A 12106-nucleotide genomic window follows, 5' to 3' on the forward strand; every position below is an offset into this window, starting at 1 on the left:
GGCCAAGCTCCTGAGGCCTCTGGGCAGGGTCAGCATTCTGGGGGTCTGGGACCCCTTCTTCCCCCCGCTCTCTGCCCACCCCATGATTCCATGAGGATCCTGCTCCAGGACAGAACTCATGCATCTTTTCTATCTCTCCCTACAGGTAACCATGGCAATAACTTCCGGATCCACGTCAGCAGTGGACTTCTGATGCGAGGACCCCAGGCCCTGGACCGGGAGCAGGACTCATCCCACGTGCTGATAGTGGAGGCCTACAACCACGACCTGGGCCCTATGCGGAGCTCTGTCAGGGTGAGGTCGGGGGCGGGCTGGGCAGCTCTTGGATAGCCAGTCAGCAGATCGTGAAGCCCTACATCCCCTTTAGCACTGACTTCAGGGCTGGGCCAATGCCCTAGGTGAAGAGGAGATGGCCCCTCTCTGGGGCCTGGTGGGGCAAGGCTATCGCTGATTTAGGTGCTGAATGACACCTGGAGCTAAAAGGTACAGTGGAGGGTGCCACAGGCTTAGCCCAGCCTAGGATCTTGGCTCTGAGCCTCGGTTTCTCCAAATGTGGAAGGGGGCCAATGATATTGATATCTGTCCAAAAGAATGAAAGAGGTGTTCTTACCATACTAACCCCCTATAGTCACATGACTCTCTACAATGAGCCACGGAAATCTCATATATGTGATCTTGGAGATGTAGATGTTGCCAACTTCATTTTACAAATGAGGAAACTGAGGCACAGAAAAGTCATTAGCAATAGACTTCTGAGCTCAGGTCTTTTGAGTCCAAGTTCAGTGCTCTTTCCACTGAAAGTGTCCCCCTAATGCCCTGGTGACAACTTCCAGCTGTTCTGTCAAATTTAGTCTTTTCTGCCCACCCTTATTCACCTTGGGCCTCTCCTCTAGGCAGCTGAAATCAAATCAGCCTTCATCTCCATGAATGGTCAAAAACAGACACACAAATATTCCCCCCAGCTGGGCTGGTTTATGCACACGCCTACCAAGTGGCAGGGGAATAACTGAGATGACCTCTCAAGATCACCCCATCCTACCCCCACTGCATACTCAGCAGCTCACAGCCCCTTCCCCTAAACCGGGTGGAAAGTGAGTCAGACCCCATACGTGAAGAGTAGGAGGGAGTGGGAAAAGTCAGGCCAAGGGACTTTTACCCAGAACTGAGTGGGGCAGAATCGGCTCCTCTTATCAGCCCTATCTCTACCCGCTGTTTCCCTCAGGCTGGAAACAATGAACAGAGGCCTGCCTGGGGTCACCATCACGCAGGGGTGCTGGGGAACAGGTGACTCAGCCTTGGCCCATCCCCTGCTGGTATCCCCAAAGCTCTGTCCCGGAAAGAGATGGAAAAGGGTTCCTCATGGCTGCCCCTTCCCTCCGAGTGAGATCTACCTAGGTGGAGATGGCTGAGGGGGCAGACCCCTTGGATTTTTATGCCTTGGGGCTACTTGGAACAATTCCAGGGCCCTGGTGACTGAAGGTGAAACCATTACTTGAACATACACTCAGGCAGTCCCACACAGCCACGCTCACCTGCATGACTGAGTTGCTTATTCATGTGATCACACCCACGTCAGAACCTGCTCTTTGTCGGGCCAGCTTCAGGCCACAGAGTGACTGACATTAGCATAGCTTGGGTGGCTCCCTGGACTTCAAGCTGCCTAACCACAACCCTCCTTGTGGCCCCCTCGCTCCTCACCCTCCCAGGAGCAGGTGAGCACCTCTCTCCAGCATTGCGGCTGCAAATCTCTTTTAGCCACGTATCTTTAAAAATAGAATGCAGCACCCCAAGGCACTGTGAAAAACAGATCAAAGCCAGGCTGTGCCAGTTCGTGCCAGGGTGGGACATCCAGAGCCACACCAGCTTGGCCACCCTCCTTTTGCTCCTCTCCTCAGGAATCCTGAGGAATAATAAACCCTCATATCGTACTTACTCTGTGCCAGGCACTTTCCTTAGTGCTTCACGTACTTGAACTCATTTAATCCTCGTATTAGCCCTATGAGGTAAGCACTGTTGTTATACCCGTTTTATAGATGAGACTGAGATAGAAAGGGATTGGCCAACGTGTTTAGGGTCACAGAGAGGTAAAGATAGAGGCACCAGGCAGTCAGCCGGGCTTCTCTTAACCACTGTCCCACGCTCTCACACAAGCCTGTTCAGAAGACTGCTGCCTTATTCCCAGAGTCATACTGAGGTGGGAATGTGGGAGCTGGCCCATGAGGTGGGGGCTGCATGGCCCCTGTAGTACACAGCCTCCATATACCCTTGAGCCCCAGAAAAGTTGGGACCTTCCTGAAGATGATGTGGAGACTCCAGCTTTGCCCTGGATTCATTTTCCTGGGGACCATCCACATTCTCCAGTTTCTGCCTCAGAGAACAGGGACAGGCCAGATGGAAGAGCCAGGGAGCACGGAGTGAAACGCTCCTCATGGAGACCAGAGGTCTCGTACACATTGCAAGTATGCACACACACACACGCATCCCCTGTCCCATCCTTGATGGAGGGCACAGCACTGGATGGAAAGTGGGGCTGGTTCTCCAGGGAGCCCAGGAGCTCATTAGCTGAGCTCTTCTGCTCAGCAAGAATTCGGCAGACCTGTGTGTTTCCTGTACATCTGGGTCTCTCAGGTTCGCAAACCACATACCATTTTGCCTTCTGTCTCTGCTGCTAAAAACAAAGCCGAAACCAACCAGAGCGGCATGTTGCCAGCCTCATTGGAGGATGGGCCACACCCAGGCTCCATGTTTACCTCCCTCTTCTTTTTATTGTACTGTCAGACTAGCCCTGTTTTCTCCCTTCGACCTTGAACTTAAGGCCATTTGGACAAGCAGACTCAGGAAGGGGAAGGCTCACAGTTTTGAAAGATAGATGGTTAGTTTCTGTTTACAGAAAGAGTTCCCGAAATTCATCCATGCAAATTCCTCCCCACACCCACCCCACCCAGGATCTGCCCAGCCAAGTTCCTGGGGAAGCCAAACTTAGAAGGTTCCGGCTTGTAAACAGCTGTGTTCTGGAGTGGGCACTTTAGTTTGCATAGTGGGTTCTGGGTGCCTGCATGTGAAAATCTGATGACACACCAGGGCTACAGGAACCCCAGGAGCAGAGACGTAGAGAAACCTTTATCCCCGTATACATCACCTCACCCTAGCTCTGCCACCCCACCCACCCCAGAATTCTCCACCAGTTAGGCCGCCGTTCCTGCTTATACCAACAGAAGCCTCTTCACTTCTCTCCAACTAATTTCCATCTAAACCTAGAACAGAAGCCAGGGCTGATCCCAGGGGCAGTGATCAACTAGAAACTAAATATTCGCGTTCTTGGATAGTCTGTGCCTTGGGCTCCACCGTTAGTGCTGTGACCGCGTGTAAAATCTGTGTTGTGCATCATTGCTCCTGCCCCATTTGCTCCCCCTCCACTCTTCTGGCAAGTTCTGCTGGCCCTGGCTCTGTCAGGCTGGAAGGAGGGTGTCTCTCCTGTTCTAGGGCCAGCTCGCCCCCAGCATAGAGCGAAGAGCAGTAGTCTTAGTAGACTGAAACCAGAAGAACCTTTCCAGCCCTCTCAGTTACGGGAGGCCTTGGGCGAGTCACTCCCCACCTCTGAGCCCCTGTCTCCCATCTGGGGAAAAGAGTCAGGAGCCCCGGGCTCACTGCTGCTTCTGGAGCACCAATACTCTGTAGTTTAACTCCCCTCCCCCACCATACTGGTCCTTCTGGACCCAGCCCTGGTTCTGCCCATCCATGGGCCACATCCTCCCCATGCTTCTGTGTGAGAGGTGGGGGCAGGTGGTATGACAAAAAGAAGTTTACATCTCTCCGTAAACATCTTTTAAACTTTCGTTTTTGTTACGCAAGATGCACATGTTAATGAAAGAGAAATTAGAAAGTATGGATAAGCAGTGATGAAAATTATGCATAATTCCACAATTCAGACATAGCCACTATCCTGGATGACATCCTCAGAAGCAAATCCTGACATAAGGATTGGTGTGAAAGCGCTTAATAGCAAGTGTTCCCAGGAAAAGCCTGAAGGGACCAGGAAGGAAAGACAGCAAAGTAGCACAAAGGGAACTTTGACCCAGTTCCACAGAGAGCTCTGGAGAGAGTCACCATTCCAGCTCGGGAAGCTGGAATATTTATACTGTGTGCCCATCAGTCAGTAGGTAAGGCCTGCCCCAGGGGACGTAATTCCCAGACACTTCTGCTCTCTGAGTGTGGGTTCCAGCAGCCTCAGCGGGTGCTGACCACTGGCAGTGAAAACACCCAGAGAAGATGCCTGAGAATCTAGAGGAGTTAGAACTGACATTCTCTGCTACAATCATAATTAACAGTTTTATGTCTAGTCTCCCAGATACATTTTGGTATTTGAATGAGGTCACTTTAAACCTTTTCAAGCACTTTTGCAAAGTCCGGATCATTTTATCTTCATTACAACCCTGGGAGTGACATGGGGCATGAATTATTATATCAATATTACTGTTTCATAACTGAGAAACCTGATGGCTCGAAAGATTTACTAATTAGTCACAAGTTCCCACAAGGTTAGTGGCAGAGCCAAGAGTAAGATAAAGTTCTTTCCTCAACAAATGATGTTTGAGCACCTGCCATGTGCCAGATACTGTGCGAGGTGGGAGGACACGGTAACCAACTGGACAGCCTCACTGACTGACCTTCTGCCCTGGTCTGGCTCCTACAGGTGATAGTATATGTGGAGGATGTCAATGACGAGGCCCCTGTGTTCACGCAGCAGCAGTACAGCCGCCTGGCTCTTCGAGAGACCGCAGGCATTGGCACATCGGTCATTGTTGTTCGAGCCACAGACCGAGACACTGGTAAGGCCAGCAGGGGAAGCCAGGGGGCCCCATTCCCTAGAATGACCCTCCTCAGCTTACCCCTCCTGCTCCTGTGGAGCCTGTCAGGGCTGGAGTTAGAGGGAGTTGTCTCAATCTCTGGATGGAGAGAGGAGAGGTCACAAGTTTGAGAAGTCCAGCTTCGTCATTGCAGGACCCAGCAGCTCCCAGCTAGCCTTTGGCTGGGGGCTGGGCAGGGCTAGGAGAAATAAAGTACTTGCCAGAAAGCTGGCTGAGGCCTGGCTCCTCCATCCAGCCGAGGCTCCGGGCCTGGCACACACGGGCTTTACAAGAGGCAGCACAACCTGTTCCACAAGGCAATGGTCTGCCCTGAAGGCAGCCTGGGCCTCACTGAGGGCCCCAAGCCCCAGAGGTGGCCACAGTTAGCAGTGCAAAATGAAGGAAAACATGGCCAGGTCACTATGGCCATCTTCATGGAGCCTGGCTATCTGGGCCTGTGCCCTAAGCCAGGGGTACAGCCAGAGAGGAGCTCTTTCCTGGGGTTCCACTGTGCCCCAAAGAGGCTCCTGAGCTGCTCCTAGTTTCTCAGGTTCCTGCCCTTCCTTCATATTAGCTGTTCTGGTGGCTCTCAGCATCCCCAGCTCACCTGGGGCACAGGATAGAGTGGAGGCAGAAATTGGTCTGAACACTCTTAGGTGGATTGTTCTCCCTTATGTGGCACATTTATACAGTTTAGGTCATATGTATCACTGTGGCACAGTGGTTCATGACCTTTGCTGGCTCAGGAATTCTTTTGAAAAACAAGTGGAAGCTGTCAATCCCTCCCCAGAAAAATGCAGGTCTATTCAGAGTTTTGCAAATAATTTCAAGGAAGTCTGGGATTTCCTGAGTGGTTTTATGACCATTCCGCTCAAAGTGTGTGGACTCGAGCGAAGGAAGCCCAGCTCTTGCTCCTGGCTGAAGGGTGTATTCCAAGACCCGGGGATTTGGGGTAGAGAAATAAGGAGAATGGGGAAGGCGTCCCTGGCACTGGAACTCTTCATCCAGAGGGACCAGATGAAGGCTTGGCCACCTCTGAGGATGCTTTCCCTGTTGATCTAACATTTTCTAGATCAATGACCCTAGACACTACAAGTGATCCCTAATTTCTCTACCCTCTTTGTCCAAATACACAAGAGAGGTGCTTGAGCTTAAATTTCGAAGCTTAAGGAGCAAAACTAAACCCCTCCAGCATATTTCTCAGGCCCAGACCAGGCCCCAGGGGGGGCCAACATTGTGTGCTGGACCTTGCCGTCCACATAGACCTTGACACTGTCCTCTGCCACATCCCTTGGTATGATCCAGCCCACAGATGGGGGACAGTGCACGCTGGGTAGGCCAGCCAAGGCCCCTCACCCTGTCCCTCTAGGACAGCAGTGGGTATGCTGTGGGCACCATGGGAAACCACAGGGCAGCTCCACTCATCTGGGACTGTCCAACCTCTTGCATCCTCCTACAGGGGATGGCGGCCTGGTAAACTACCGCATCCTGTCAGGCGCAGAGGGGAAGTTCGAGATTGACGAGAGCACGGGGCTCATCATCACCGTGGACTACTTGGACTATGAGACCAAGACCAGCTACCTGATGAACGTGTCCGCCACTGACCAAGCACCCCCCTTCAACCAGGGCTTTTGCAGTGTCTACATCACTTTGCTCAATGAGCTGGATGAGGCCGTGCAGTTCTCCAACACCTCCTATGAGGCCTCCATCTTGGAGAACCTGGCACTGGGCACTGAGATTGTGCGGGTCCAGGCCTACTCCATTGACAACATCAACCAGATCACCTATCGCTTTGATGCCTACACCAGCGCCCAGGCCAAAGCCCTCTTCAGGATAGATGCCATCACGGTGAGGGAGGCTTGGGACAGACGTGGCAAGGGCTCTCTCTCAGAGCAGGGAGCTCAATTCTTTTAAAGCTAACCAACCATTATTGAGCTCCTATATACAGCACTGTCCCCTTTGTCATAAAGTATCTGAAATAAACATCTCTGTAATATATCCCGTTTCATATTTAAGAGTAAGATAAAGTTTATACCTAGGCGACCTGGTGTCCTTGTTACTAGACAACAAAAGCTATGCAGATCATCATGTTTTCCTTTTTATCTTGGCTGTTAGGAAGCTCAGATATAAATGTTTCATTGCAAAAGCTAGTTTAAGCTAGGCATCTAGTGCAACTATCTCTTATCTACTGCCTGGATCTTACTCTTTCATCTTTGTTTTAGTGTGTTTTTTATCAAAATCCCTTCTTTGAAAATAGGCAAGGTAATAATCACTACAATGTGCCAGGCCTGGGGCATAATGGGAATACAAAGATGAACAAGACCCTTTCTAACCTTCAAAGAGTTCTCAGGCTAGGAGTAGAAGTGGGAATAATGAAGAATGCAAATCAGCATCACATGGAAATACGTGAAAAGAATGACAGTATATAGGTATAATGGAGCACCTCCTGGGTCCAAATAAGAGAGTGCTCATACCTGGCTGGGGAAACAGGAAACTTACATGGAAGAAGTGACATCTGAGTGGGATTGAGCGAACAGTAGGATTTTAACCTACAGAGCTATGTGGAGAAGTTTTGTCAGGCAGAGAGAGTGGCGTGGGTGTGTGACAGTGGGCAGAATGTTCAGGGTTAGTGAGGAGTCTGGTTTGGCTGGAGCATGGGACTGCTTGGGGGCTGGGTGGGCTCTGCCTGGTGGGTGCAATGTTGTCGACCATCTGGCCCCCTCCTTGCAGGGTGTGATCACAGTCAAAGGCCTGGTGGACCGGGAAAAAGGTGACTTCTACACCTTGACGGTGGTGGCAGATGACGGTGGCCCCAAAGTAGACTCCACTGTGGTGAGTAGGTCCCTGGGTAAGAACCCCACAGGTTCACTCATCACCACCCCAGGTCACCTTCAAACTCACATCTTCACCGGCCACCCGAAATGCCGACCGGCCGGTGGACAAGGGTTTCAGTAGCCCAGAGGCAGTGCTGCAGCTGGTCGTGCCATACCTTCCGAGGCAGCCTGGGCTGGGAGGAGACCTTAGACAGGTGGGGGCTGGGGGCATCCTCAACAGACTGCTGCTTGGAGTGGGGGCTGGAAGAGCTGCAAGCTTCTAACTACCTGCATCTTCGTCTTTTCTCTCCCTTGGCCTCCTCCTGATGGCTCTGCCTACAGAAGGTGAGTAGCCTGTGGACTGGGGCTCTTCCCTGTGCTGTTGGCTGTGTGGCCAGTGCTGGCTTGGGCCTTGCATGGTGCTGGACCTTCCTGCCTCCCACGAAGAAAAGACACGTAGATGGGTCTGCAGCAGGTCCCTGCTCAGACCCTTCACAGCCATCCCAGTCCAGACCCCTCTCGGGCATGTACCCTATGTCCAGCTCTGCTCTCTCTGCCTTCTGTGTCCTGCCGAGCCCCCATGGGATCCTGGGGTGGGGTGTACTAAAAAGGAGTAGGTGGAACCACAATGACAAGAACACTGAGGCCGCGTACCAGCTCTGCCCCTCACCAGCTGTGTGACACAGGCAAGTTGCTCAACTGCTCTGTGCTTCATTTTTTCGGCTTTAAAATGAGGGTCATGCCAGCAGCCCTGCCTTCGGAGGATGTGATAGAGATGGCAGGAGATGGTGGATAGGAAGCCCTCGTAAACTAATCTTGAAGAAGGATATTGTGGGAGTGGCGTCTGCAAAGGGGACCCCCTCCCTGTCTTGGTGGGTTGGTGTAAGGAGCTTGTTATACTGTGGTGCATGTAAAATGGAGTTCACAGCTCCACGGCCTGGGGAATACTGGGCAAGGGCAGCCATGGTCACGATATGAGTCACTTCCTTCAAGGACTCTAAGTAAAGGCAGGGGAGACCTCATGCTGGGAACACTGGGGAGGGTGACCCCTGAAGTCAGAGGTGCCTGATAAGCTTCCTAGGAGCGTGAGAGAGGTGAGAGAGGCAGGCAGGTGACCTCAGGCTGAGGGGGATGAAATGGGGGTGAGCCCCACGCTAGGGGTCCACTGGAGACCTACAGTGTAATAGGTCATCCTACAGTGATGAGAACATTTAGCAATAGATTTAGCTTGGGCACCGGCCAGTCAGGTCTGAGACCATCTGTAGACCATATGGGTGTCCAGCTCATCATCAGCCTTGGTTATAGCCACATTTTCACTCCCCACTGAGTCCCTGTAACATCAACTTAAAGGCGAAGAGCCAAACATGGCTGCTGGAGTCCTTGCCTCATGGCTCCCTAGAGGGGGCCCGGCTCCCTGACTGTGGCTTAACCATACACCAAAGACCCCTCCGTCCACGAAACTAGCCTGAGGGTGAGTGAAGCCATGAGCAGCACTGTACCCACACAGCTCCCCTTGGCCTCCCAGGGGCCCCAGATGGCAGCCAATGAGCAGAACCCTTAGTGTTGGGCAGTGAACAGGTGCCCTGTGTCCTGCAGCTCCTGGCCCTCTCAGCCCGAGGAGCTGAGACTCAGGTTACATGGGACCCTCTCTCTGGGCCTCGGCAGCCTCATCTGTAAAATGGGCCAGTTGTCCCTCACAACTTGTTGTCATGAGGAGCCCAGGAGCCGAGGCCAAGTGGAGACTGATAAGCAGCTAAGATGCTCCCTGTGAGCTGCTGGAGCCCCTCCGTGGACCAGGCTGCCCACTGCCTTTGATGGACTAGCAGGCATTTCAGAGCACACCCTCCTGCACAGTCCTGTTTTTCCACAGTCGCTTCACTCTCTTCCAGAAAGCAGGACCTCCACCCCTTTGCTCTTCCCTGGCTTCCTCTCAGAGGCTTCCATGGCCACTGCCCCAAATACACCAGCCCTTTCAGCCCAAAACTTGTTGGAGGTACTAGGGTGGAGGCAGACTGAGGGGCCTTTTAGAAGTGCTACCATTTCCTCTGTGAGGCCGGAACCCCAAACCACAGCTTACCTATACCTGACTCCTCCCAGACCCTGGGAGGGTTGAGGAGGCAGCAGAAGCGGGCAGACTGGGAAGGCGGTGACTCTACCATAAGAGTTCTTGAGTGTTACACCCTCAGGCCCTCAAGGGACAGGGCAGGGAGATTTGGACCATGAGGCCCTGGGTGGGGACACAGACTCATGTCTAATTCCTGTAGACCTCATCCACTGAAGCTGACTCCCTACTACTAGAAGAACCTGACAAACATCATCATGACCATCAGAGTAATAATCATAGAGGGAGTACCTACTGTGTGCCAGGCTCTGCGCTGGACTCGGGGTACCACAGGAAACCAAAATCAGACACAGTCCCTGCCCTCACAAGCATAAGATATAGTCAGAGAAAGACTGATCAAATTATCGCACCAATAGATGTATGCCACAAGAGAGAGCCTATAATAAGATGTCAGGGAAATTGAGGTAGGCTTCCCTGAGAAAGAGACTCAAGCTAAGAGCCCCAGAAAGCATAGGAGTTTACACAGCCAAGACATTTCAGGCAGAGGGAACAGCGCATACAAAGGCCTTGTGGCGGGAGGAAGCACAGAGAGCCAAAACAAGGCCTTGACCCAAGTGGAAGAGTTTGGGAGGATTCAGAGCAAAGGGGTCTTGTTTGTTTTTGCCCTGAGAACAGCATGGTAGGCATGATTACGCCCATTTCACAGGTGAGCACACGGGGGCTCTGGGACATCATGGAACTACCTGACAAAAATTCATGATGGATGAGCAGAGTCTTGGTGAGCGAGACCGTGCCTGTCTGCCAGGCAGAAAGCTGGATAGGAACCACCTCGCTTCACCCCTTAAGTTTTTGTTAGCCCTTTTATATCCCACAATATCCCAGTACTGTAGATGTTCTTGTTCCTACTTTCAGGTGAGAAAATGGAAAATTAGAGGGTTCGAGTAACATTTTCCAAAATTGCACAGCTAAGTGGTAGAGTTGGTCCTACTGCAAAGCCTACTGCAAAGTCCTACTGCAAAGCACAGCTAGTAAGTGGTAGAGTTGTTACCTTGTGGTTTTAAAAGCCTCCTAAAGATAGGAGTGCAGCTAGGACTGAGAAGAAAAACCCAGTTTAGGAGGAAGGATGAAATGAATCTCCTCAGGAGGTATCACAGGCTCCCTGTGGGGTCCTGCAGGAGTCAGGCAGCCTGGGACCCAGAATCCCAGGTCCGGGGAAGGAGAAGATGGGGTCTGGCCTGGGGAAGAGGCCTGGCTGGAATTCCTAAAACCTGAGCATCCTCCCACCCACCAAACCTCCTCATCAGTGAACCTAAGGGGCACTTGTATTTCCCACCTCATGACAGTGGCCATCGTGGGCTGGAGTCTATGCCCACAGCAGAGCTTTCTCTGGCTTGCTATCCAGACCCTGCAGGCAAAGCTAGCACTGTAGACACAAACAATACGTTCTCCGGGCGCAATGTGCATGTTCTCTTCCCTTTCCCATCTGCCTTCTTCCCAAGGGGACCACCAACCCACCTCATGGCCCCCCTCCTCCTGAGCCCTGTTTCCTTCCCTCTAATCCAGAAGTGTGAACGAAGAGGCCTTTGGACAATATCTGGCTGCCAGATGTGTGGTAGCCAGCCTGCACGTTTTTTTTCTTCGGTTTTTATTAATCACCACCTAATTTCACACAAAAATCTGGAATCTTAGTTCCACTTGAAAAACAAGAAACTAAGGCAGTGCCAAGCTGGCACTTCCTCACAGATTTAGAGCTAAGTAGCTTCCATTCCCTTTGCCAGGGCCCATGCCTTCCAGTTCTCCCAGGCCGCCACCTCTGAGTCACCCCAGGCCCCTTCCCATGCTGTCCCAGCCCTAGCATTTGAGTCTGTGTGGCCCTCCCCCACCAGATTCCTAGAAGAAATGTGCTCACGTCCTCCATAAAGTCAGGATTGACTTAGGCAGGCCCGTAAAGCTAGCTGACGTTCCAGAACCAATCGGAGGTCTGGTCCCCAATGGACCCATGGTGGGACCCTGGTGTTTGGGGCTAGGGTGGGGAAGGAGGTGGTAGGTCTCTAGCCACGGTCACCTGTCCAGGTCTACATCACTGTGCTGGATGAGAATGACAACAGTCCCCGGTTTGACTTCACCTCCGACTCGGTGGTCAGTGTGCCTGAGGACTGCCCTGTGGGCCAGCGCGTGGCCACCGTCAAGGCCCGGGACCCCGACGCAGGCAGCAACGGGCAGGTGAGCATCGAGAGAAATAGCCCAGATCGCCCCTGTCAATATGGGGCTCCCACAGCCCCTCAGCTAGAGGGAGCCATTTAAGCAATCCCATCACTGAGCAGGAAGAATGGGTCATCCAGGCTCTGCCCAGTCCCAAGTAGGACCACCCTGCCCTTCCCCCA

At 52.5% G+C, this 12106-nt stretch overlaps 1 protein-coding gene across 1 annotated transcript in view; it reads left to right on the forward strand.

Moving 5' to 3' along the window:
* LOC105300142 (cadherin-23-like) overlaps positions 1-12106 on the forward strand; it is a 93540-nt gene that overhangs the window by 78034 nt on the left and 3400 nt on the right. The window contains exons 20-25 of the mRNA XM_023537857.1: positions 146-294; positions 4694-4829; positions 6307-6695; positions 7578-7679; positions 8003-8005; positions 11796-11945. Of these exons, the coding sequence (XP_023393625.1) occupies positions 146-294; positions 4694-4829; positions 6307-6695; positions 7578-7679; positions 8003-8005; positions 11796-11945 (929 nt within the window). The remainder of the gene's footprint in view (positions 1-145; positions 295-4693; positions 4830-6306; positions 6696-7577; positions 7680-8002; positions 8006-11795; positions 11946-12106) is intronic.

Source organism: Pteropus vampyrus, unplaced genomic scaffold, assembly GCF_000151845.1.
Source record: "Pteropus vampyrus isolate Shadow unplaced genomic scaffold, Pvam_2.0 Scaffold202, whole genome shotgun sequence".
Taxonomy (NCBI): Eukaryota; Metazoa; Chordata; class Mammalia; order Chiroptera; family Pteropodidae; genus Pteropus; species Pteropus vampyrus.